The 27,673-nt window shown below is 37.6% G+C and overlaps 1 protein-coding gene across 14 annotated transcripts in view; it reads right to left on the bottom strand.

Annotated features, from left to right (window-relative positions):
- Positions 1-27,673, bottom strand: part of APAF1 (apoptotic peptidase activating factor 1) — a 110,257-nt gene that overhangs the window by 80,842 nt on the left and 1,742 nt on the right. For 13 of the 14 annotated variants that reach the window (XR_005218242.1, XR_005218243.1, XR_005218244.1 and 10 more), the window contains exons 2-5: positions 26,716-26,897; positions 26,388-26,577; positions 25,543-25,740; positions 231-414 (exon numbers count right to left, since the gene is read on the bottom strand). Coding sequence is in view for 9 of the 14 variants with exons in the window: in XM_037845284.1 (XP_037701212.1) it covers positions 231-414; positions 25,543-25,740; positions 26,388-26,577; positions 26,716-26,853 (710 nt within the window). In the remaining 5 variants the exon portion in view is untranslated. Of the gene's footprint in view, positions 1-230; positions 415-25,542; positions 25,741-26,387; positions 26,578-26,715; positions 26,898-27,673 lie in introns of those variants that run through there. The other variant, XM_037845285.1, reaches the window with a different exon arrangement.

Raw genomic sequence — 27,673 nt, forward strand, 5'->3', positions numbered from 1 at the left:
AAATATTTCTTGATAGTCTACAAGAAAATGAGACAATGTAGTAGTGGGCAATCTTAGACCAAGGAGCAGCCTTTTTTTTTTTTTTAATACAAGAGAGAGAACAGCAGGACAGTAATGTCTCTTTCTTAGCCCCTCCACAGAACAGAAGAAAAAAAGCATGATACTCCCAAGATATCAGTAGTTAACTCTCATCACGACTTCATATACCAACCAAATTTGACTATCTGTACCTTGGGTGTTTGTGCAGCATCAGAATGCGGAGACGATCTTTAGCCTCTTCAATATTAAGTGGAAGTCTCTGAGAGAAACTGTCATCCCGATCCAACCGTGTGCAAAGGTTCTGCAGTTTCATCAGAAGCCCAGATTTGTCTTGTTTCCCAACTGAAACCCAATGCACACCACCTGGGAAACAACCTGGTGAGGAAAAGAATCAATAAATACAAGGCCTTTGAACAGGATTCTTCCTTTGAATGATTTTCCTGGTAAGAAGCAAATTTGCTCTAATCTTCAATTTCTTCACATCTTCAAATCTCTTGATTCAGGCTATATGTTTTGCTTGGTATGTTGTTGTTTGGCTTTATAGTCTGAATCTACCAGTAGTTGAAGATGTGAAGAAATTGAAGACTGGAGTAAATCTGCTGGTTATCAGTAAAAACCTAGCAAGCAAAATTTCTAAATCTTTGTCCTAAGTCATTGAACAGTGGATAGCAGGGTTTTCCAGTCTCAGCATGGCTGACATTTCATGCCAGATAATTTTGTGTTGGGAGGGACTGTCCTATGCATTATAGGATGTTTAGCCAGTAGCAACTCCACTCTCCAGTTATGACAACCAAAAAGGGCCTCCAAAGGGGAGGGGGGCAAAATTGCCCCTGATTGAGAACCACTGATATCCAGAAACAAATAACTTACTTTTTATGGTTCTCTTATATTGACTTAGAATAAGAACATAGGTTAAAGTCTTGGCTCTATTACTTACTATCTATGCAATCTTTAGCAAATCATTTAACCTCAGTATCATCTATTATACTAAATTAAGACTCTCTACCACACCTACTTTAGAATTATTGTGAGAAATTAATTTAGAACATGTGAAAATGCCATGCTAACTGCAAAGGATTATAACAGACATAAGTGCTATGGATCTGAGAGTATCTTACAAATATTGAACTTTGAACCAGTAAGTACTACATAAGAGTGCCCATTCTTATTACCACTGTTAAATGTTATCATCACCATTATTGCTAATCAAACCACAACATATGTTGAAATACTTTTGCTTACAAATGTATTGGGAAAGGGAGCCAAGAATCTCAGGTCTTCATTGACTATACTTAATCAGCTCCACATAGATTAAAAAAAATATAAGACAGATCCCTATGTCAAAATATGGTGAACAGTAGCATTAGATCATAACAGTATCATGGCATCAACCATAAAAATGTATATTATTTGAACCTAAAAATATAAGAAAAAGCAAAAAATAGATCAAAAATAAATCAGTTAAATTACACCAAAGGGCAATTTATTTCCTGGTAGTCACAAATAATTAAATACAAGAAGTAAGTATTGGGCGGGGCAAGATGGCAGACTGGTGAGCTGTATGTTTTAGTTACTCCTCCAGGAAAGTAGGTAGAAAGCCAGGAACTGCGTGGACTGGACACCACAGAGCAATCTGACTTTGGGCGTACTTCATACAACACTCATGAAAACGTGGAACTGCTGAGATCAGCGAAATCTGTAAGTTTTTGTGGCCAGGGGACCCGCGCCCCTCCCTGCCAGGCTCAGTCCCGGGGGAGGAGGGGCTGTCAGCTCCGGAAAGGAGAAGGGAGGACTGCACTGGCAGCCCTTATCGGAAACTCATTCTACTGATTCAAACTCAAACCATAGATAGACTGAGACCAGACACCAGAGAATCTGAGAGCAGCCAGCCCAGCAGAGAGGAGACAGGCATAGAAAAAAAACAACGCGAAAAACTCCAAACTAAAAGTGGAGGATTTTTGGAGTTCTGGTGAACATAGAAAGGGGAAGGGCCCTGAGGCGCATATGCAAATCCCGAAGAAAAGCTGATCTCTCTGCCCTGTGGACCTTTCCTTAATGGCCCTGGTTGCTTTGTCTCTTAGCATTTCAATAACCCATTAGATCTCTGAGGAGGGCCTGTTTTTTTTTTTTCTTTTTTTTGTTTTGTTTTTTTAATCCTTTTTTCTTTTTCTAAAACAATTACTCTAAGAAGCCCAATACACAAAGCTTCAAAGACTTGCTATTTGGGCAGGTCAAGTCAAGAGCAGAACTAGGAGAGCTCTGAGACAAAACGCAATAATCCAGTGGCTGAGAAAATTCACTAAACACCACAACTTCCCAAGAAAAGGGGGTGTCCGCTCACAGCCACCATCCTGGTGGACAGGAAACACTCCTGCCCATCGCCAGCCCCATAGCCCAGAACTGCCCCAGACAACCCAGTGTAACGGAAGTGCTTCAAATAACAGGCACACACCACAAAACTGGGCGTGGACATTAACCTTCCCTGCAACCTCAGCTGATTGTCCCAGAGTTGGGAAGGTAGAGCAGTGTGAATTAACAAAGCCCCATTCAGCCATCATTTCAGCAGACTGGGAGCCTCCCTACACAGCCCAGCAGCCCAGAACTGCCCTGGGGGGACGGCACTCACCTGTGACATAGCACAGTCATCCCTCAACAGAAGACCCGGGGTGCACGGCCTGGAAGAGGGGCCCACTTGCAAGTCTCAGGAGCCATACGCCAATACCAAGGACTTGTGGGTCAGTGGCAGAGACAAACTGTGGCAGGACTGAACTGAAGGATTAGACTATTGCAGCAGCTTTAAAACTCTAGGATCACCAGGGAGATTTGATTGTTAGAGCCACCCCCCGCTCCCTGACTGCCCAGAAACACGCCCCATATAATTGGCAGGCAACACCAACTACACACGCAAGCTTGGTACACCAATTGGACCCCACAAGACTCACTCCCCCACTCACCAAAAAGGCTAAGCAGGGGAGAACTGCCTTGTGGAGAACAGGTGGCTCGTGGACGCTACCTGCTGGTTAGTTAGAGAAAGTGTACTCCACGAAGCTGTAGATCGGAGAAATTAGAGATAAGGACTTCAATTGGTCTACAAATCCTAAAAGAACCCTATCAAGTTCAGCAAATGCCACGAGGCCAAAAACAACAGAAAATTATAAAGCATATGAAAAAACCAGACGATATGGATAACCCAAGCCCAAGCACCCAAATCAAAATACCAGAAGAGACACAGCACCTAGAGCAGCTACTCAAAGAACTAAAGATGAACAATGAGACCATAGTACGGGAGATAAAGGAAATCAAGAAGACCCTAGAAGAGCATAAAGAAGACATTGCAAGACTAAATAAAAAAATGGATGATCTTATGGAAATTAAAGAAACTGTTGACCAAATTAAAAAGATTCTGGACACTCATAGTACAAGACTAGAGGAAGTTGAACAACGAATCAGTGACCTCGAAGATGACAGAATGGAAAATGAAAGCATAAAAGAAAGGATGGGGAAAAAAATTGAAAAAATCGAAATGGACCTCAGGGATATGATAGATAATATGAAACGTCCAAATATAAGACTCATTGGTGTCCCAGAAGGGGAAGAAAAGGGTAAAGGTCTAGGAAGAGTATTCAAAGAAATTGTTGGGGAAAACTTCCCAAATCTTCTAAACAACATAAATACACAAATCATAAATGCTCAGCGAACTCCAAATAGAATAAATCCAAATAAACCCACTCCGAGACATATACTGATCACACTATCAAACACAGAAGAGAAGGAGCAAGTTCTGAAAGCAGCAAGAGAAAAGCAATTCACCACATACAAAGGAAACAGCATAAGACTAAGTAGTGACTACTCAGCAACCACCATGGAGGCGAGAAGGCAGTGGCACGATATATTTAAAATTCTGAGTGAGAAAAATTTCCAGCCAAGAATACTTTATCCAGCAAAGCTCTCCTTCAAATTTCAGGGAGAGCTTAAATTTTTCACAGACAAACAAATGCTGAGAGAATTTGCTAACAAGAGACCCGCCCTACTGGAGATACTAAAGGGAGCCCTACAGACAGAGAAACAAAGAAAGGACAGAGAGACTTGGAGAAAGGTTCAGTACTAAAGAGATTCGGTATGGGTACAATAAAGGATATTAATAGACAGAGGGGAAAAATATGACAAACATAAACCAAAGGATAAGATGGCTGATTCAAGAAATGCCTTCACGGTTATAACGTTGAATGTAAATGGATTAAACTCCCCAATTAAAAGATATAGATTCGCAGAATGGATCAAAAAAAAATGAACCATCAATATGTTGCATACAAGAGACTCATCTTAGACACAGGGACACAAAGAAACTGAAAGTGAAAGGATGGAAAAAAATATTTCATGCAAGCTACAGCCAAAAGAAAGCAGGTGTAGCAATATTAATCTCAGATAAAATAGACTTCAAATGCACGGATGTTTTGAGAGACAAAAAAGGCCACTACATACTAATAAAAGGGGCAATTCAGCAAGAAGAAATAACAATCATAAATGTCTATGCACCCAACCAAGGTGCCACAAAATACATGAGAGAAACACTGGCAAAACTAAAGGAAGCAATTGATGTTTCCACAATAATTGTGGGAGACTTCAACACATCACTCTCTCCTATAGATAGATCAACCAGACAGAAGACCAATAAGGAAATTGAAAACCTAAACAATCTGATAAATGAATTAGATTTAACAGACATATACAGGACATTACATCCCAAATCACCAGGATACACATACTTTTCTAGTGCTCACGGAACTTTCTCCAGAATAGATCATATGCTGGGACATAAAACAAGCCTCAATAAAAAAAAAAAAAAAAAAAAAAAAAAAACAAGCCTCAATAAATTTAAAAAGATTGAAATTATTCAAAGCACATTCTCTGACCACAATGGAATACAATTAGAAGTCAATAACCATCAGAGACTTAGAAAATTCACAAATACCTGGAGGTTAAACAACACGCTCCTAAACAATCAGTGGGTTAAAGAAGAAATAGCAAGAGAAATTGCTAAATATATAGAGACGAATGAAAATGAGAGCACAACATACCAAAACCTATGGGATGCAGCAAAAGCAGTGCTAAGGGGGAAATTTATAGCACTAAACGCATATATTAAAAAGGAAGAAAGAGCCAAAATCAAAGAACTAATGGATCAACTGAAGAAGCTAGAAAATGAACAGCAAACCAATCCTAAACCAAGTACAAGAAAAGAAATAACAAGGATTAAAGCAGAAATAAATGACATAGAGAACAAAAAAACAATAGAGAGGATAAATATCACCAAAAGTTGGTTCTTTGAGAAGATCAACAAGATTGACAAGCCCCTAGCTAGACTGATAAAATCAAAAAGAGAGAAGACCCATATAAACAAAATAATGAATGAAAAAGGTGACATAACTGCAGATCCTGAAGAAATTAAAAAAATTATAAGAGGATACTATGAACAACTGTATGGCAACAAACTGGATAATGTAGAGGAAATGGACAATTTCCTGGAAACATATGAACAACCTAGACTGACCAGAGAAGAAACAGAAGACCTTAACCAACCCATCACAAGCAAAGAGATCCAATCAGTCATCAAAAATCTTCCCACAAATAAATGCCCAGGGCCAGATGGCTTCACAGGGGAATTCTACCAAACTTTCCAGAAAGAACTGACAACAATCTTACTCAAACTCTTTCAAAACATTGAAGAAAATGGAACACTACCTAACTCATTTTATGAAGCTAACATCAATCTAATACCAAAACCAGGCAAAGATGTTACAAAAAAGGAAAACTACCGGCCAATCTCCCTAATGAATATAGATGCAAAAATCCTCAACAAAATACTTGCAAATCGAATCCAAAGACACATTAAAAAAATCATACACCATGACCAAGTGAGGTTCATTCCAGGCATGCAAGGATGGTTCAACATCAGAAAATCAATCAATGTATTACAACACATTAACAAGTCAAAAGGGAAAATCAATTGATCATCTCAATAGATGCTGAAAAAGCATTTGACAAAATCCAACATCCCTTTTTGATAAAAACACTTCAAAAGGTAGGAATTGAAGGAAACTTCCTCAACATGATAAAGAGCATATATGAAAAACCCACAGCCAGCATAGTACTCAATGGAGAGAGACTGAAAGCCTTCCCTCTAAGATCAGGAACAAGACAAGGATGCCCGCTATCACCACTGTTATTCAACATTGTGCTGGAAGTGCTAGCCAGGGCAATCCGGCAAGACAAAGAAATAAAAGGCATCCAAATTGGAAAAGAAGAAGTAAAACTGTCATTGTTTGCAGATGATATGATCTTATATCTAGAAAACCCTGAGAAATCGACGATACAGCTACTAGAGCTAATAAACAAATTTAGCAAAGTAGCGGGATACAAGGTTAATGCACATAAGTCAGTAATGTTTCTATATGCTAGAAATGAACAAACTGAAGAGACACTCAAGAAAAAGATACCATTTTCAATAGCAACTAAAAAAATCAAGTACCTAGGAATCAACTTAACCAAAGATGTAAAAGACCTATACAAAGAAAACTACATAACTCTACTAAAAGAAATAGAAGGGGACCTTAAAAGATGGAAAAATATTCCATGTTCATGGATAGGAAGGCTAAATGTCATTAAGATGTCAATTCTACCCAAACTCATCTACAGATTCAATGCAATCCCAATCAAAATTCCAACAACCTACTTTGCAGACTTGGAAAAGCTAGTTATCAAATTTCTTTGGAAAGGGAAGATGCCTCGAATTGCTAAAGACACTCTAAAAAAGAAAAACGAAGTGGGAGGACTTACACTCCCTGACTTTGAAGCTTATTATAAAGCCACAGTTGCCAAAACAGCATGGTACTGGCACAAAGATAGACATATAGATCAATGGAATCGAATTGAGAATTCGGAGATAGACCCTCAGATCTATGGCCGACTGATCTTTGATAAGGCCCCCAAAGTCACTGAACTGAGTCATAACGGTCTTTTAATGGGGCTGGGAGAGTTGGATATCCATATCCAAAAGAATGAAAGAGGACCCCTACCTCACCCCCTACACAAAAATTAACTCAAAATGGACCAAAGATCTCAATATAAAAGAAAGTACCATAAAACTCCTAGAAGATAATGTAGGAAAACATCTTCAAGACCTTGTATTAGGCGGCCACTTCCTAGACTTTATACCCAAAGCACAAGCAACAAAAGAAAAAATAGATAAATGGGAACTCCTCAAGCTTAGAAGTTTCTGCACCTCAAAGGAATTTCTCAAAAAGGTAAAGAGGCAGCCAACTCAATGGGAAAAAATTTTTGGAAACCATGTATCTGACAAAAGACTGATATCTTGCATATATAAAGAAATCCTACAACTCAATGACAATAGTACAGTCGGCCCAATTATAAAATGGGCAAAAGATATGAAAAGACAGCTCTCTGAAGAGGAAATACAAATGGCCAAGAAACATATGAAAAAATGTTCAGCTTCACTAGCTATTAGAGAGATGCAAATCAAGACCACAATGAGATACCATCTAACACCGGTTAGAATGGCTGCCATTAAACAAACAGGAAACTACAAATGCTGGAGGGGATGTGGAGAAATTGGAACTCTTATTCACTGTTGGTGGGACTGTATAATGGTTCAGCCACTCTGGAAGTCAGTCTGGCAGTTCCTTAGAAAACTAGATATAGAGTTACCATTCGATCCAGCGATTGCACTTCTCGGTATATACCCGGAAGATCGGAAAGCAGTGACACGAACAGATATCTGCACGCCAATGTTCATAGCAGCATTATTCACAATTGCCAAAAGATGGAAACAACCCAAATGTCCTTCAACAGATGAGTGGATAAATAAAATGTGGTATATACACACGATGGAATACTACGCGGCAGTAAGAAGGAACGATCTCGTGAAACATATGACAACATGGATGAACCTTGAAGACATAATGCTGAGCGAAATAAGCCAGGCACAAAAAGAGAAATATTATATGCTACCACTAATGTGAACTTTGAAAAATATAAAACAAATGGCTTATAATGTAGAATGTAGGGGAACTAGCAATAGAGAGCAATTAAGGAAGGGGGAACAATAATCCAAGAAGAACAGATAAGCTATTTAACGTTCTGGGGATGCCCAGGAATGACTATGGTCTGTTAATTTCTGATGGATATAGTAGGAGCAAGTTCACAGAAATGTTGCTATATTAGGTAACTTTCTTGGGGTAAAGTAGGAACATGTTGGAAGTTAAGCAGTTATCTTAGGTTAGTTGTCTTTTTCTTACTCCCTTGTTATGGTCTCTTTAAAATGTTCTTTTATTGTATGTTTGTTTTCTTTTTAACTTTTTTTTCATACAGTTGATTTAAAAAAGAAGGGAAAGTTAAAAAAAAAAAAAAAAAAACAAGGAAAAAAAAAAGATGCAGCGCCCCCTTGAGGAGCCTGTGGAGAATGCAGGGGTATTCGCCTACCCCACCTCCATGGTTGCTAACATGACCACAGACATAGGGGACTGGTGGTTTGATGGGTTGAGCCCTCTACCACAGGTTTTACCCTTGGGAAGACGGTTGCTGCAAAGGAGAGGCTAGGCCTCCCTATGGTTGTGCCTAAGAGCCTCCTCCCGAATGCCTCTTTGTTGCTCAGATGTGGCCCTGTCTCTCTAGCTAAGCCAACTTGAAAGGTGAAATCACTGCCCTCCCCCCTACGTGGGATCAGACACCCAGGGGAGTGAATCTCCCTGGCAACGTGGAATATGACTCCCAGGGAGGAATGTAGACCTGGCATCGTGGGACGGAGAACATCTTCCTGACCAAAAGGGGGATGTGAAAGGAAATGAAATAAGCTTCAGTGGCAGAGAGAATCCAAAAAGAGCCGAGAGGTCACTCTGGTGGGCACTCTTAAGCACACTTTAGACAACCCTTTTTAGGTTCTAAAGAATTGGGGTAGCTGGTGGTGGATACCTGAAACTATCAAACTACAACCCAGAACCCATGAATCTCGAAGACAGTTGTATAAAAATGTAGCTTATGAGGGGTGACAAGGGGATTGGGAAAGCCATAAGGACCACACTCCACTTTGTCTAGTTTATGGATGGATGAGTAGAAAAATAGGGGAAGGAAACAAACAGACAAAGGTATCCAGTGTTCTTTTTTACTTCAATTGCTCTTTTTCACTCTAATTATTATTCTTGTTATTCTTCTGTGTGTGCTAATGAAGGTGTCAGGGATTGATTTGGGTGATGAATGTACAACTATGTAATGGTACTGTGAACAATCGAAAGTACGATTTGTTTTGTATGACTGCGTGGTATATGAATATATCTCAATAAAATGAAGATTAAAAAAAAAAAAAAAAAAGACATAATGCTGAGCAAAATAAGCCAGGCACAAAAAGAGAGATATTGTATGTTACCACTAATGTGAATTCTGTGAAAAATGTACAATGTTTTATACTGTAGAATGTAGGGGACCTAGAGATACCAATTAGTGGAGGGGGAATGATAATCTAATAAGAACAGATAAACTACGGAGGGTAATCTCAATGTTATGGGAATGCTCAGGAATGATTATGGTTTGTAAACTTTCTTGGATATAGTAAGATCATGTTGGAAGCAATAGAGTTATTTTAGGTTTTTTTTTTTCTCTTATTCCTTTGTTTTCTTAGGGGTTGTTAATTTTCTTGGTGTATGGTAGGAACATGTTGGAAGCAATGTAGTTATTTTAGATTATTCGTTTTTCTTACTCCTCTGTTTGGACATGGTTTATTAATTTTCTTGGGGTATGGTAGGAACATATTGGAAGCAAAGTAGTTATTTTAGGTTATTTGTTTTCCTTAATCCATTGCTTTGTTTGAAATGTTGTGGGGTTTTTTTTGGTTGTTGTTTGCCTGTTTGTTTTTAATTTTTTGATAAACAAAGTTAAAAACTTGAAAAAAAATCAGTAGAAAAATGGGAGTAAAAACTAAATGACAAATAGGGTGGGATGGGGGGATGGTTTGGTTATTCTCTTTTCACTTTTATTTTTTATTCTTATTCTGATTCTTTCTGATGTAAGGAAAATGTTCAGAAATAGATTGTGGTGATGAACGCATAACTATATGATCATACTGTGAACAGCTGATTGTATACCATGGATGACTATATGGTTTGTGAATATATTTCAATAAAACTGAATTAAAAAAAAAAAAAAAGAAGTAAGTATTTTGAAAACTTAGTCATCCGAAAAATTCGACAAAATCCAGCATCCTTTTTTGATAAGAACACTTCAAAAGGTAGAAATTGAAGGAAACTTCCTCAATATGATAAAGGGCATACATGAAAAACCCACAGCCAGCATAATACTCAAAGACTGAAAGCATTCCCTCTAAGATCAGGGACGAGAAAAGGATGCTCACTGTCACCGTTATTCAACATTGTGCTAGAAGTGCTAGCCAGGGTAATCTGGCAAGACAAAGAAATAAAAGGCATCCAAATTGCAAAGGAAGAAGTAAAACTGTCATTATTTGCAGATGATATGATCTTATATCTGGAAAAGCCTGAAAAATCGACAACACAGCTACTTGAGCTAATAAACAAATGTAGCAAAGTAGCGGGATGCAAGATTAATGCACATAAGTCAGTAATGTTCCTATACACTACAAATGACTTAACCGAAGAGACAATAAAGAAAAAGATTCCATTTTCAATAGCAACTTAAAAAATCAAGTACCTAGGAATAAACTTAACCAAAGATGTAAAAGACCTATACATAGAAAACTATAAAACTTTACTAAAAGAAATAGAAGGGGACCTATCCATGTTCATGGATAGGAAGGCTAAATGTCATTAAGATGTCAATTCTACCCAAACTCACCTACAGATTCAATGCAATTCCTATCAAAATTTCAACAACCTACTTTGCAGACTTGGAAAAGCTAGTTATCAAATTTATTTGGAAGGAAAAGATGCCTCAAATTGCTAAAAACATTCTAAAAAAGAAAAACGAAGCAGAAGGACTTACACTCCCTGACTTTGAAGCTTATTATAAAGCCACAGTCTTTATAAACAGAAATGATACTGGCACAAAGATAGTCATATTGATCAATGGAGTTGAATTGAGAATTCGAAGATAGACCCCCAGATCTACAGTGGACTGATCTTTGATAAGGCCCACAAAACCACTGAACTGGGACACAGCAATCTATTCAACAAATGGGGCTGGGAGAGCTGGATATCCATATCCAAAAGAATGAAAGAGGACCCTTACCACACACCCTACACAAAATTAACTCAAAGTGGATTAAAGACCTCAATATGAGAGACAGCACCATAAAACTCCTAGAAGATAATGCAGGGAAAACATCTTCAAGACCTTGTACTAGGAGGTCACTTCTTAGACCTTAAACCCAAAGCACAACCAACGAAAGAAAAAACAGATAAATGGGAACTCCTCAAACTTAAAAGCTTCTGTATCTCAAAGTAATTTGACAAAAAAGTGAAGAGGCAGCCAACTCAATGGGAAAAAATTTTTGGAAGCCATATATCCAACAAAAGACTGATATCTTACATATATAAAGAAATCCTACAACTCAATGACAATAGTACAAACAGCCCAATTATAAAATGGGCAAAAGATATGAAAAGACAGTTCTCTGAAGAAGAAATAAAAATGGCCAAAAAACACATGAAAAAATGTTCCTCTTCACTAGCTATTAGGGAGATGCAAATTAAGACCACAATGAGCTATCATCTCACGCCAATTAAATTGGCTGCCATTAAACAAACAGGAAACTACAAATGCTAGAGAGGATGTGGAGAAATTGGAACACCTATTCATTGTTGGTGGGACTGTATAATGGTACAGCCACTCTGGTGGTTCCTTAGAAAACTAGATATAGAGCTACCCTTTGATCCAGCAATTTCACTTCTTGGTATATACCCGACAGATCTGAAAGCAGTGACGTGAACAGATATTTGCACACTGATGTTCATAGCAGCATTATTCACAACTGCCAAGAGATGGAAACAATCCAAACGTCCTTCAACAGATGAGTGGATAAACAAAATGTGGTATATACACAAATGGAATACTACGCAGCAGTAAGAAGGAACGGGGTCATGAAACATATGACAAAATGGATGAAACCTGAAGACATAATGCTAAGCAAAATAAGCCAGGCACAAAAAGAGAGATATTGTATGTTACCACTAATGTGAACTCTGTGAAAAATGTAAAATAAATGGTTTTCATTGTAGAATGTCAGGGACCAGCGATAGACAGCAAACAATAAAGGGGGAACAATAATCTAATAAGAACAGATTAAGTTATGGAGGGTAAACTTAACGTTATGGGAAAGCTAATGAACAACTATGGTTTGTTAATTTCTGGGGTATATGGTAGGAACAAGTTCACAGAAATGTAGTTATTTTAGGTTATTTGTTTTTCTTATTCCTTTGTTGGGTTATAGTTTGTTTATTTTCTTGGAGCAGGGTAGGAACATGTTGGAAGCAATGTAGTTCATTTAGGTTATTTGTTTTTCTTATTCCTTTGTTTGGTTATGGTTTGTTGATTTTCTAGGGGTATGGTAGGAACATGTTGGAAGCAATGTAGTTATTTTAGGTTATTTGTTTTTCCTTATTCCTTTGTTTTGGTTTTGTTTGAAATGTCTTTTTCATTGTTTTTTAATTTTTTGATAAAGTTTAAAAAAAACAATGAATGAGTGTTAAAAAAAAGTAAATGAACAATGGGGGGAGGAGTGGAATGGAATGTTTTGGATGTTTTTTTTTTTAATTCTTATTTTATTTTTTGAAGTAATGAAAATGTTCAAAGATTGATTGTGGTGATGAATGCACAACTATATGATGATACTATGAACAAATGATTGTACACTTTGAAGGATTGTATGTTATGTGACTATATCTCAATAAAATTGCATTAAAAAAAAAAAACTTAGTCATCCAAAAGAAATACTTGTATATGTGAACAGATCTATGTATGACAGATAATTATTGGGCACTATTCTAAGAGTTTTACATATATTAATTCATATAATCCTCACAGCACACTATCAAGCAGACACAATTATTATATCACCAATTTTACCGATGAGGAAATCGAGGGATAGAAAGGTTAAGTAATTTGTCCAAGGTTACACAGCTAATAATAAAGCACAGAGCTGGGATTCAAACCATCTGGCTCTAGAATCAATGTTCAACTTCTATACTATTCTGCTTCCGCAAGGACATTCGCTGCAGCATTGTCTGCAAGAGGAAAAAGCTAGAAATGACCTGCAATCTCCATCATAACTTCCTTTCCTGTTGTAGGCTTCCAAAGCCCAAGGAAGGCCCAACTGAATGGAGACTCTTTATCTGTATCTACAAACAAAGCTTGGATTTATTAAATGGGACTTGACTTTTTATTAAAATGAGACTGCTTTTGGTAACTTGAAGTGACCTGGAGACTTTGAACCTGTACAAGGTCAGGAAAAGAAATGGTCCAAGAGAAAAGGTTTGAACAGGCAATGAGGGGAAAGAATAAATTTGTTTCTAGGATTTGTAATCCCAATGCAATGGTTATATCCACTAAAAAAAAGTAGTAAAATTGATCATGAATTTAAATTGGAAATCAATTGGGTAATTGTCTCCAGCAAAGAGGAGTGATCATCTATGTGAAGCAGTGGGGAGCAGGAGGAATGCCAACTTCATCTCACGGCACAGAGTAGAAGGAATCAATGTTCACCCAAGATAAGGTTCTCTCAGGCTAAACAGAGGAGACAGCTAGAGAGCCAAGAATGCGTGCTAAGTAAGGTGTGATTGACCGACAATAAAATTTAGGTCCAAACCCAGGAAAGGGCTGCTGGGATAAATAGTGAGGATATTATGGAACCAACAGGTGAGAAGACTTGTTAAGTGTAAAGATCAACTATCAGTGAATCAGTAAGAATAAGGTGGAGTTGAGCATGTTTAACATCAAGTTTTCAAAAGAAGTATAATTTCTGGTGATGGCAAGGACCAGCATCCAAACCATGATAAGGGAAGTGTTAAGCTAAAGGGGAGTGAAGACAATGGACACTGGAGATAAAGAAGTCAAAGAATTGAAAGGCCAAGGTTTTAGATGATTCATTCACATGCATACTAAATCACTGCCAAAAGAAGAAGGTCTTAAGAGGAAGGTGATAAGCTAAGAACCCCAATCACCAAGAATAAAAGGGTGATAGGTGGGAAGATGGTGGAGTAGAAACCTCCAGGAATCAGTCCCTATACCAGAACAACTACTGAACTGGCAAGAACTCTCTAAATCAACTATTCTGAAACTCCAGCATCTAGAACGAAAGGGTGCTAACATCACTGGGAAAAATTAGAGAAAGGAAACTCAAAGGACAAAGAATTTAGCTGGATAAATGGGGAGTAATGATCTGGATGACGCAACAGAGACAAGGACAAAACCCACCTCATCTCCTGGTGCTGCAGTATGCGGAATATACTTCAAAAAGTTGCCAAACCACTGAAAAGGCTATGGAGAAGGTGGTATCCTCAGGGAACTGCTCAGTTACAGACAAAGAGGTAAACATTGTGAGAACAAGCTGATGATAAAGAATAGTTTCCTGATCTCAGAAGAGGGTCTACGGGGTATGGCAGAGGGTTTAAGAATGAGGAGAGGGGAACTAGATCAGAATTTGGCATTGTACTGAGGAGCACCTGTATGAGCACCTAAAAAATTAATGATCAGGAGACACAGACTTCTGCAGTAATAGAGGTAAAGATAAGGCTTTGGAGCATGGTTTCAGTATCACTGCCAGTGTCTTAGAAGAAGGTAGACAACAAGCCCTACTGTTTTATTCCTAAAAGCTTTCTCAAGTTCCCTAAAGGTATTTTCAATGTAACTCAACAGATATGAAACAGCAAATCCCTGAGGCTTCACTTAAGTGTTACAGCTGTGCTCAGTGTGTGTACATGTTTGCCAAAAAAAAAAAAAAAAAAAAAAAATTTGGAAGGATTCACTCCAAACTGTTAACCATGATTATCTCTAGGGAGGATCTGGAATTTAAGAGAAAGGAGAGAAGAGTAAGTGAAGAAATTTTCTTAATTTTTTTAAATGAATACAATGCTTTTATAATACTTAAAGCAAATAAACAAAAAAGTTTAAACAACCTGTTGCCCTAAAGTTTCTTCTTGTCTTTTTAATTTGTACTTTCTATTTAAAATTCAAAAAATCATTCCAGGATTAAAGACAATGCACAAAAGCATCCTGGTATAGCTAGCTAGTGAATGCTTCGGACTTAAATTTAAATTTCTATTATCTAGGTCAGAAATTAAATCTAAACCTAAAAAATTAAGGCATTATAAATACATGTAAGAAAAAATAAAACACTATCACCCTTAAAAAGAAAGATAGACCAACTAACCAAGTGATCTGCAAATCTCCTACCATCACAATAAGACATTTAGTTTGAATATTCAACCATTAATTCCACATTTCAGAAAGAATCTACACATCTTGTCTATGGGCACAAGAGGGAGCAATTTAGCCTTGAATAAGGCTTGTACCTATAATTTATTTAGAGAAATTTAACCCCATCCTTCTTTTACTTGAGGTTTATCCTAACAGAAATCAAAGAATTGAATAGCATCAAGGAAATCCTGGGAAGGATAGAAGCAGATAGACAGCCTCCAGGGAAAGCTTTTATGCTTTAAAAACTCAGCATTTATCTCCAAATTCTGAGATGCCCTTTGTGTATGACCAAACTGGTCTCTAGAACTTGGGGTATCTGTGTGACGCCTGAGGCTCAGAGCTAGAACTCGGCAGATATGAATGTCAGTATTAGCACATACAGCAACTGTTAAAAAAAGCTGAAAAAGAGTCCAGACTTCAATTAGAGATATGAATGAAGAAGACCTGCTTAGGACTAGGGCAAACTGGGCCACACGGTAAAGGACAATACCGACTGTGTTTTAAAACTTCAATTTCCATGTGAGACCAAGGGAAGAAATGGTTATCTAGAGCAGGATCTATATTTTCTGTAGTACACTAAACAATTTAACGTGTACAGTCAGCTTGTTCAAACACCATGATTACATGGAACTTTGAATAGGAAGTGAGATCTGGTAGGTTTTCACAGGTTAGTGTGAAATAGCGACACAACCCAGAGTAATCTGGGCAGAGAATAAAAATATATACGCAGGTACCCCTGAGGAGCTGGGGGAAAATGCCGAAGTGTTGGACTTTCTCCACTGGGTTGTTGCTGATGTTTTCATAAACATTGAGAACTGACGGCTTGGTATGCCGAGCCCTCTCTCTTGGGGCTTGCCCACGTGAGGCTCGTTGCTGCAAAGCAGAGGCTAAATTTGCTTATAATTGTGCCTAAGGGGCTCCCCCTGAGTGCCTCTTTGTTGCTCAGATGTGACCCTCTCTCTCTAGCTAAGCCACCCTGGCAGGTAAACTCAATGCCCTCCCCGCTACGTGGGACCTGACTCCCAGGGGTGTAAATCTCCTGGGCAACGCAGGATATGACTCCCAGGGATGAACCTGGACTCAGCATCATGGGATTGAGAACATCTTCTTGACCAAAAGGGGAAAGCGCAATGAAACAAAATAAAGTTTCAGTGGCTGAGAGATTTCAAATGGAGTCAAGAGTCACTCTGGTGGGCATTCATTTATACTATATAGATATCTCTTTCTAGGTTTTAGTGAATTGGAATAGCTAGAAGTAAATACCTGAAACTATCAAACTCCAACCCAGTGGCCTTGACTTTTGAAGATGATTGTATAACAACATAGCTTACAAGGGGTGACATTGTGATGGTAAAAACCTTGTGGATCACACTCCCTTTACCCAGTGTGTAGATGGATGAGTAGAAAAATGGGGACACGGACCAAATGAAGATTGGGGTGGGATGGGGGGGATGATTTGGGTGTTCTTTTTACTGTTGTTTTTTATTCTTATTTTTATTCTTTCTGGTGTAAAGAAAATGTTCAAAAATGGATTGGGGTGATGAAGGCATAACTATATGATGGTACTGTAAACGATTGTACACCATGGATGACTGTATGGTATGTGAATATATCTCAATAAAACTGAATTTAAAAAATCAAAAAACCTCTGCATACATGGATTAAGGCAGTGGCTCTTAGTTTGAAAAACCAGAGAAGCACACTGGAGATATTAAGAATTTAAAAATAAAGAACTTGATAACCTGAGCTATAGTAAATTGCTTCTTTCCCCCCATCCTCCAATGAATTTAGACATTAAATTGGGGATCAAAGTGGTCTTCATTTTATGGAAAAATCATTTTGGCCTTCAGCATAAACACAGCAAAAAGAGAACTCAGGTAGCTATGTGGATAATTTTCTGCCTTGATTATGTGTGAAGAAACTTTAAAATAAAACATTTTAAAAACATAAAACAAAACAAAACCTCAGCATAAAAATACAATCATGTAAACAGATTAAGATATGCCAACTCTTCACAATTTCCCAACAAATAAAAAGAATAAAGCATTGAACCTTCAAAAGGAAATCTGGCTACTTAAAAATATACATGTGTATAAGTGGTTAAAAACTTAATATTCTTTCATTTATACCAACCACCACCCTAATATAACAAATTTCCATAGTTACCATGGTTTTAATTAAGTTTCTAACCCTTATAATTATCTACACTTTTGAAAAAAAAAGAGGGTGTGTTCCACAACTAAATGTCAAAAATCCAATGTTCTTACATTTTAGAATAGAAGTAAACTCCACAGATTAAAACATCTTTGGGAAAACATCTACTCTCAAACTAGTGGAGTGGAGAAAAGGTTAAGGGGTGGTGAGAGGATAGGTAAAAGAAATGCTTCATCTCTGACCTCTTCTTACTCACTGCCCAAAATGCCCAAAGCCCTGAGAACATGAATTCACAGAACAAAACAACTTGACACCTGAAGAGCAGATTACTCTGAAAGGACAGGAGAGAAGACACAAGAATTTAAAATAAGCAAAACAGTGGTGATGAATGCACAACCATATGATGATACTATGAACAACTGATTGTACACTTTGGAGGATTGTATGTTATGTGAATGTATCTCAATAAAATTGCATTAAAAAATAAAATAAGCAAAACAAATGTACTCAGAGAGATAAGAACAAGAAAGATAAAGAAATCAGTTTTTTTAATGGAAATATTTCTAAAATATAATATGTAATTGTGGTAGGTTGAATCACATACTCCCTCAAGAGACATGTTCTTAATGTCAACCCACATTCCTATGGATGTGAGCCCATTTATAAATAGGGCTTTTTGAAGATGCTATTTTTAGTTTAACTTCTTTTTTTTCTTCAGCTTTTTTTTTTCATCTTTATTGAGATTGTTCAGATACCATACAATTATCCAAAGATCCAAAGTGTACAATCACTTGCCCCTGGGTACCCTCATACAGCTGTGCATCCATCACACTTAATTTTTGTTCAATTTTTAGAAACTTTTCATTACTCCAGACAAGAAATAAAGTGAAAGATGAAAAAAGAAAAAAAGAAAAGGAAACTCGAATCCTCCCCTATCCCTAACCAACCCCCCTCAATTGTTGACTCCTAGTATTGATATAGTACATTTGTTACTGTTTATGAAAAAATGTTGAAATATTACTAACTGTAGTATATAGTTTGTAATAGGTATATAGTTCTTCCCTATATGCCCCTCTATTATTAACTTCTAATTGTATTGTCATACATTTGTTCTGGTTCATGAAGTGATTTCTAGTATTTGTTCAGTTGATCATGGACATTGCCCACCATAGGATTCAGTTTTATACATTTCCATCTTTTGACCTCCACCTTTCCTTCTGGTGACGTATATGACTCTGAGCTTCCCCTTTCCACCTCATTCACACACCATTCGGCGCTGTTAGTTATTCTCACATCTTGCTACCAACACCCCTGTTCATTTCCAAACATTTAAGTTCATCCTAATTGAACATTCTGTTCATACAAAGCAACCACTCCCCATTCTTAAGCCTCGTCCTATATCTTGGTACCTTATATTTCATGTCTATGAGTTTACATATTGTAATTAGTTCCTATCAGTGAGACCCTGCAATAATTGTCCTAATGTGTCTGGCTTATTTCACTCAGTATATTGCCCGCGAGGTTTTGTCATCAACCCATTTTTTTTTTAATATGGTTTTGTTCACTCACCATACATTCCATCCCAAGTAAATAATCAATGGTTTTCTGCATGGTCATACATTTATGTGTTCACCACCTTCACCACTACCTATATAAGAGCATCTACATTTCTTCCACAAGGCAAGAGGGAGAGTCAAAGAAGGTAGAGAGGCAAAAGAAAGAGGAAAAAAAAATGACAGCTAGGAAGCAGCAAAAGGAAAAATAACCTTAAATCAAAGTAGAATAAAGAATCAGACAATACCACCAATGTCAAGTGTCTAACATGCCTCCCCTATTCCCCCCTCTTATCTGCATTCACCTTGGTATATCACCTTTGTTACATTAAAGGAAGCATAATACAATGATTCTATTAGCTACAGTGTCTAGTTTATGTTGATTGCATCCCTCCCCCAATGCCTCCCCATTTTTAACACCTTGCAAGGTTGACATTTGTTGTTCTCCCTCGTAAAAGAACGTATTTGTACATTTCATCACAATTGTTGAATACTCTAGATTTCACCAAGTTACACAGTCCCAGTCATTATCTTTCCTCCTTTCTTGTGGGGACTCACATGCTCCCCATCTTCCTCTCTCAACCGTATTCAGTTACCTTTGTTCAGTGTACTTACATTGTTGTGCTACCATCTCCCAAAATTGTGTTCCAAACCACGCACTCCTGTCTTCTATCACCCTGTAGTGCGCCCTTTAGTATTTCCTGTAGGGCAGGTGTCTTGTTCACAAAGTCTCTCGTTGTCTGTTTGTCAGAAAATATTTTGAGCTCTCCCTCATATTTGAAGGACAGCTTTGCTGGATACAGGATTCTTGGTTGGTGGTTTTTCTCTTTCAGTATCTTAAATATATCACACCACTTCCTTCTTGCCTCCATGGTTTCTGCTGAGAGATCCGCACAGTCTTATTAAGCTTCCTTTGTATCTAATGGATTGCTTTTCTCTCGCTGCTTTCAGGATTCTCTCTTTGTCTTTGACATTTGATAATCTGATTATTAAGTGTCTTGGCATAGGCCTATTCAGATCTCTTCTGTTTGGAGTATGCTGCGCTTCTTGGATCTGTAATTTTATGTCTTTCATAAGAGATGGGAAATTTTCATTAATTATTTCCTCTATTATTGCTTCTGCCCTCTTTCCCTTCTCTTCTCCTTCTGGGACACCAATGATACATACATTATTGTACTTTGTTTCATCCTTGAGTTCCCTGAGACGTTGCTCATATTTTTTCATTCTTTTCTCCATCTGCTCCTTTGCGTGTAGGCTTTCAGGTGTTTTGTTCTCCAGTTCCTGAGTGTTTTCTTCTGCCTCTTGAGATCTGCTGTTGTATGTTTCCACTGTGTCTTTCATCTCTTGTGTTGTGCCTTTCATTTCCATAGATTCTACTAGTTGTTTTTTTGAACTTTTGATTTCTGCCGTATACATGTCCAGTGCTTCCTTTACAGCCTCTATCTCTTTTGCAATATCTTCTCTAAATTTTTTGAATTGATTTAGCATTAGTTGTTTAAATTCCTGTATCTCAGTTGAAGTGTACGTTTGTTCCTTTGACTGGGCCATAACTGTTTTTCTTAGTGTAGGTTGTAATTTTCTGTTGTCTAGGCATGGTCTCCTTGATTATCCAAATCAGGTTTTCCCAGACCAGAACAGGCTCAGGTCCCAGAGGGAAGAAATATTCAGTATCTGGTTTCCCTGAGGGTGTGTCTTAGAAAACTGCTCCACCCTTTGATGCCTCGGGTCACTGTGCTTTTCTGCCCAGCAGGTGACGCCTGTTAGCCTATAATTCTTGACTGGTGTGAAGAGGTATGGCCATGTTCCCCCAGGCTCTGGGGTCTGGTTCTGAATGGAAAGGGCCCCACCCCTTTCCTCCTAGAGAAGACAGACCCCTCAGGTGGAGGTCATTAGCATTTCAATGGTCTCGCTCTCTGCTTGTGGTGTCTCCACCCTTCCGAGAGTCACAGCACTGGAAACTGAAAATGACTGGGGCTTTCTCCACTGAGCCAAAAAAGAAACAGACAGTCCCCTTCAGACCCAGTCCAAGGCGACCCTCCGGCTCTCCCAGGTCAGTCGTCACCCAAAGCCTCTGTCTGTTTTTTGGGGCTGCGTACCTGTAGTGAGCAGTTCACACTCGCTACTTAAAACCCCAGTTGGAGCTCAGCTGAGCTGTATTTGCTTGCTGGGAGAGAGCTTTTCTGTGGCACCACGTGGCTCCGCAGCTCAGGCTATGGGGGAGGGGGTCTCCCAACCTGGTTCCGCAGGTTTTACTTACAGATTTTATGCTGTGTTCTCAGGCATTCCTCCCAATTCAGGTTGGTGTATGATGAATGGATGGTCTCGTTTGTCCCCCCGCAGTTATTCTGGATTATTTACTAGTTGTTTCTGGTTTTTTGTAGTTGTTCCAGAGGGACTACTTAGCTTCCACTCCTCTCTATGCCGCCATCTTGCCCCTCTCTAGTTTAACTTTTAAACTATGGCCAACTGAATCAAGATGGTTCAATCCTTATTACTGGAGGCCTTTAAGGCGGAAAAACTTGGTCAAGTCAACCAAGACCACACAGCCAGAAACAGGCAATCAGCACAAACTGGAACAGCAGATACAAGGAGAGAGATTGTCATATGGGATTCCAGCAAGCCAGCACAAGAATGCTACAAACTTTGGGGAGAAAGAACTGCCTTGCCAGTGTCTTGATTTTAGAATTCTAGCCTCCAAAACTATGAGCCAATGAATTCCTTTGTTAAGCCAACCCATTTTATGGTATTTGTCGTAGCAGCATGGCAAACTGAGACAGTAATATAGAACAAAACAGATGAACTAAATAGCAGATTAATACCCACATACAGAGGCAGAGTCCGAACAGATTAAAGAGCCAAATATGAAAGGTAAGACTATAATACAACTACTTAAGCAAAACTCAGGAAGCACAAATTAGAAGGCAAAAACAAAAAATTAAAAAAAAAAAAACTTGAATATATCAGAATTAAGGATTTCTCTTCTATTTATCACATCCAGGACAAAGTTAATATAGTTGATAAATCAGGAGATAGTATTTACAATTCTAAAACCAACAAGGCCTAATATCTAGAATATTCAAGAAACTCCTAAAAAGCAACAAGAAAAAAGATGGAAATTCCTATGGAAAAATGGATTAAAGACATTAAAAAAAAAAAAAAAATCTATAAAAAAGAAACCCAAAAGGCTAACAAGCTCATAAAGAAATGTTCAAACTCAAGTTATCAGAGAAATACAAATTAAAAGATATCACTTTTTATCTGTTGGACTGGCAAAAATTATAAAGTTGGAGCACACTCCACTGGTACGAATGCATAGACTGTTACAGCCATTCTGGAGGGCAATCAAATTTGATATTTGCATACCTTGTAATCTAGTAATTCTGCTCCTAGCTACGTATACTCAAGAAATTCTCACTCAAGTAAAAGTTCAACTCAGATCTGTTGGGGCAGTGGAGAGTTGGAGGCAATGTACATATCCATTTACTGGGGGAATGGACAGTAAAATGTGTTGGATGCACTCCATGGAAGGCAACAATCAGAAGTAATAGACAATATGAATAAACAGCAACAAGAATAGATCTTAAAAATATATAGTGTCAAGGGAAACAGAAACAGAAAAAAATAATTAATGTCATTGATGTAAATTTAAAATATATATCATACAAACAACATACACATTTTACAAGAACACTGTGCTGACTTGAATCCGTTATGTACCCCATAAAAGACCATGTTCTTTCAATACAATCTTGTAGGTACAGACTTATTGTGGGTGGGACCTTTTTATTTGGTTGTTTCCATGGAGATGGGAACCACCCAAATGTGGGCGGGGCCCTCTGATTAGATTTTTTCCATGAAGATGTGACCCTGCCCATTCAAGGTGGGTCTTAATTAGTTTACTGGCATCCTCTATAAGAGGATAAAAGGCAGAGACATTTTGAAGAAAGCTCAGAGATGCTTAGAAAAAAAATGCCCAGAGACATTTTGGAGACAGCCATTGAAACCAGAACCAGGAGAGAAGCTAAGAGATGAAATCCAGATTTTGCCCCAGAAAAGCTAAGAGAGGACCCCCAGATGCTGAGAGAGAAATGTCATGGGAGAAACAAGCAAGAACACAAGGAGCTGAGAATAGAGAAGCTAAGACAGAAGCCCAGACATTTTTGAGATGGAAACCAGAAGCTAACCCCAGGAGAGGCTCAGGAAATTCCTGTCATGTGCAGAGGAACCCCAGATGCCATCAGCCTTCCATCAAAGCAGATAGCATCCTATTGATGCCTTAATTGGGACATTTTCATGGCCTTAGAACTGTAAATTTGTAAATTTACAAAACTGTAAATTTTTAAAAAGCCAATCCATTTCTGATATTTTGCATTCCAACAGCTTCAGCAAATTGGAATAAACATTCAAACTAAAGAACATATATTAAATATATTAGAAGGGTTGCCTATGAAGAGGGGGAAGGAAATGAGAATCAGAAATTTTAAAAAAGAAATAAAACAAGAATCTATGTCTTGTACAGACTAAATATGATAATGGACCAAGAACTAAAGATTAAATCAATCCTTTGTACTTTGGACCCCACAAACATAGAGGAGGGATATGAATTAATTTCACTATGTACTGATGACAAAGGCAATGAAATGTAAGCTAACCCAGGTATGTAAAACAGATATGCCCTAGCCACCATGTGTCCAAATCTCTTAAGAGTCTCACTCCTTATTCTGTTCATTTTGTTATTTAATCATAAACTGTCTTAATTGCGAATTATATCAGGTATACAAAAAAATTAACAATTGGGAGTCAGAAAATGTCTTTGTATTCCTCTAAAAGGGTTATGCAGAGAGAACTCAGTAATGAATGGAGGCAAGCAAAGACTTACGGAGCTGTACAACTATTCCTAATGAATATCCTGAGAACCTATCAGACTCATTAAGAAGGCCAGCAGTACACCTGCCGAATATGCCCTAAACCTTCTTCTGCCTGGTATGTCCTTCCCCACTCCAATAACCACATGCTACCCTCTATACCTTCCCTACTCTCACATCCCTACTTAGTCTGCCTGGCAAACTTCTATTCTTCCTCCAAACTCCAGTTAAAATGTCATCTCATTTGGAAACCTGCCCTGTCTATCTCCTTTCCCAGAGAGTTAATGCTTCCTTCCTTCATTCTAAGCTTGTACCTTATACTTGTTTCTACCATTCAATTTCTTGCATATATCATAATTTGTTTACATGTTCGTCTCATCTACCAGACCAGGAGTAAATTCCTCAGATTCAGAGATTGTGCCTTCCTTTTGGATCCTCGGTGCCCAAAACAAGGCCAAGTTCATAGTAGGCTCTCAAACATTTACTGAATACATCAATACCTGAAGCCAGAAAAGTCAGTCACCAGATGTCAAAGGAATCCATGAAGCCTACCTGCAAAAATCCACTGATTGCCATCGTCAACTTTTCTTTATCCTAACATGAGTTAGACAAGTTACAAAAGATTTTTACTGTTAAAGATAAGCAACTGATAGAATTAATTATAGAAATGGAAATAACAGTTTAAACTAATACAGGATGCCAAATACATGGGAGAATTCCCACCAGGGGATTCATAAATGGAACTGAGTTTCCAAGAATCTCCTTCCCTATAGCACTCGATGCCAAAATACTGAATAAATAGGAAGGTATAAGTCTATTCCTACCTAAAAGGCAAGGATATAGCTAGACAAGCTTTTAAGATCTTTTTCAACCATAAGATTGCCTTGATTGTCAAGATACATGGAAACTAGCATCATTCCAGTGGTATTAAACGCCATCTGATACGTAAATGAATTTATCAGACTGGCTAAACAAGCCTCACTGTGACAGGATGGGCATAAAAATTCCAAATATAATAATTCCTGTGGATTATGGTAGAAAATGGTCCATCAAAGAGGTCCACAGCTAATCCCTAGGACTTGTGAATATGTTACCTTACAAGGCAAAAGAAACCTTGCAGAGTCAGAGTTAGAGAAGGAGATGTGATGACAGAAGCAGAAGTCAAAGAGAGAGAAATTTAAAGATGCCATGTATTGCCAACTTTGAAAATGATGGAAGAAGCCATTAGCCAAGGAATGCAGGCAGTCTCCAAAAGCTGGAAAAGGCAAGAAAACAGATTCTCCACTATAGCCTCCAGAGGGAACTCAGACCTGCCGATATCTTGATTTCAGACTTCTGACTTCCAGAATTGTAATTTGTATTGTGATGTTTTAAGTGACTAAGTTTGAAGTAACTTGTTACAGCAAGAACAGGAAACTAATACAATGCCTAAAGAGTATCCTCTTAGCCAACAACACATAGTAATCAAAACTTACCTTCAAGGAGGGAATGATCTCGAACAGCTTCTGCAGCTAATACAGACTTTCCACAGCCTGCCATTCCATATATGGTAACCCATCCCGGTTCACCATTCAGTTTGAAGAGCTTCTGCTGTACTACACTCACCAGCTTCTTCCTAGTAACAAAAACAACCGGCCTCTGTGGTACTCCACCTTCACACAGGACTGTCCTTACTAAAATCCAAAACAAAACAAACATGAATGAATAGAGATTGAAATGGTTATTCAAGTAATACCATAAAACCAAAAAGAACAAGCTGACGCCTTAGCCTCATAATTTCCAAGAAGGGTAAGAAAACGTGGCTAGCATATTAATTTCATCTTTCTAATTTCTGAGAACACCCAGAGCAAAAATCAAACATATACCCTTCAAATAACTATAAACCATGAAAGTTTTTATCTATACCTGCATTTACTCACCTTTTTCCTTCTTGACTTTCCAGTCTCTTTTCTCATACTAAAGACTGAGAAGGGACTATTTCTTGAATTCCTTTCAAAAATACAGATTCTAAAGAGACTTATTCTTTCCTCTACATAAACTGTGGAGAACTTAGAAGCCTATAAATTATCTTATTATCTCAAAAAAATCAGGGGAAGTATAGAGTACCCTCAGCAGTAAATCGCTCACTTGGCAAGAAGAAAATCTGAGGGTTAATGGATGCAAACGAAAATATTTAAATTGGAAAACAGCCTTATAATTTTTTCACATGCATTTTCAGTGGAAGACCACAGACTCTTCAGCAGACTCCATCAACAATTAGACTAAACTGCAGTAATGTAGTTATGCATACAAACCATATGAAGGTTTCATGGATACAAACCATATGAGGTTATTCCATCAACTGAATCTTTGCCACTAGAAGAAGAGATAACCGGAATGCCACTGTGAAGAAGGACAGCCAGATCTTTATACCCTTCAAGTTGTAGAGCTTTGTAGAAAGATATGTAAGAATAATTATCTTTTTTAAGTATCATTTTAATTAGCATGGCTGCTCGTTGCTGTTGAGTGGGCTAAAAAAAAAAAATTAAGGAGTTTAGTATATAAAACAATGAATATTTTTGCAAAATAAATTAGTGGAGATCAGGGCAGGTTCTGAAATAAATTTTAAAAAGATTTAAGAACGCACAGACCACCTCAGAGGACTTTACCTCATTTTTTACTTTTTCCTCCTCCAATATGGTTAAAACACCATCAGTAATCATGTGATCCATGATGTAGGATGTCTTGATGTCCCTTTCCAGGGCTTCTCTATGTTGAAGCAAACAATTTCGGGCTTTTGCATCCATGCTCCCTCAAACTTTTCTCTCTCTTCTAAGCTGTCAATCATGAGCTACATGCAAAATAGCAAAATACTTGTCAGGACAACAAAGAGATACGAAATCTCAGTGGTAAGAAATGTAAATTTAAAAGATTTTGGTTTTTTTTTTTTTAAAGATTTTTTAAAACTGGACAAAACTCAATGTTTTAAAAGATGTGAGGATATTGGCTTTTTGTGCACTACATGGGGACAGTACAAACCAGACATAACTTTTTTGGAAGGCAGTATGACAAGATATAGAAGTGTTTAAAAAAAACTTTTTTTTTTTAAACTCATAAACCCCACCTCTAGGATTTTACCTCTAGGAGACATTCACATATTTATGCAGAAATATCTGTAAAAAGACTTAACAGAGAATGTGTAGGTGAAAAAAAGATGAAAACCTAAATGTTCATCATTTTGAATATGGATAAAGAAAATTAGGGTACCTATATAAAATTGAATATTACATAGCCATTTAAAATGATGACATAAATCTCTATAAACTGACATGGAAAGATGTTGATGACACACTGCTGACTGAAAATAAAGAAATATGATCCCATATATAACACAAAACATGTCATTGTATCATATAAATATATAGGGAGATGTTTGGTAGTTTGTTCATCAAAATGTTTGGGTTACTTCCAAGTAGGAAGATTTGAGTTTTTCCCCATCCTTTCAGTATTTATCTATACTGTCTTAACTTTTTTCAATATACATTATCATTTTTACAATAAAAAAACTTATTTTTAAATTAAAGTTTTAGAAAATAGTGATCATACTGAAGCTCTAACATATAGAAA

The sequence above is a fragment of the Choloepus didactylus genome, chromosome 8, assembly GCF_015220235.1.
Source record: "Choloepus didactylus isolate mChoDid1 chromosome 8, mChoDid1.pri, whole genome shotgun sequence".
Taxonomy (NCBI): Eukaryota; Metazoa; Chordata; class Mammalia; order Pilosa; family Megalonychidae; genus Choloepus; species Choloepus didactylus.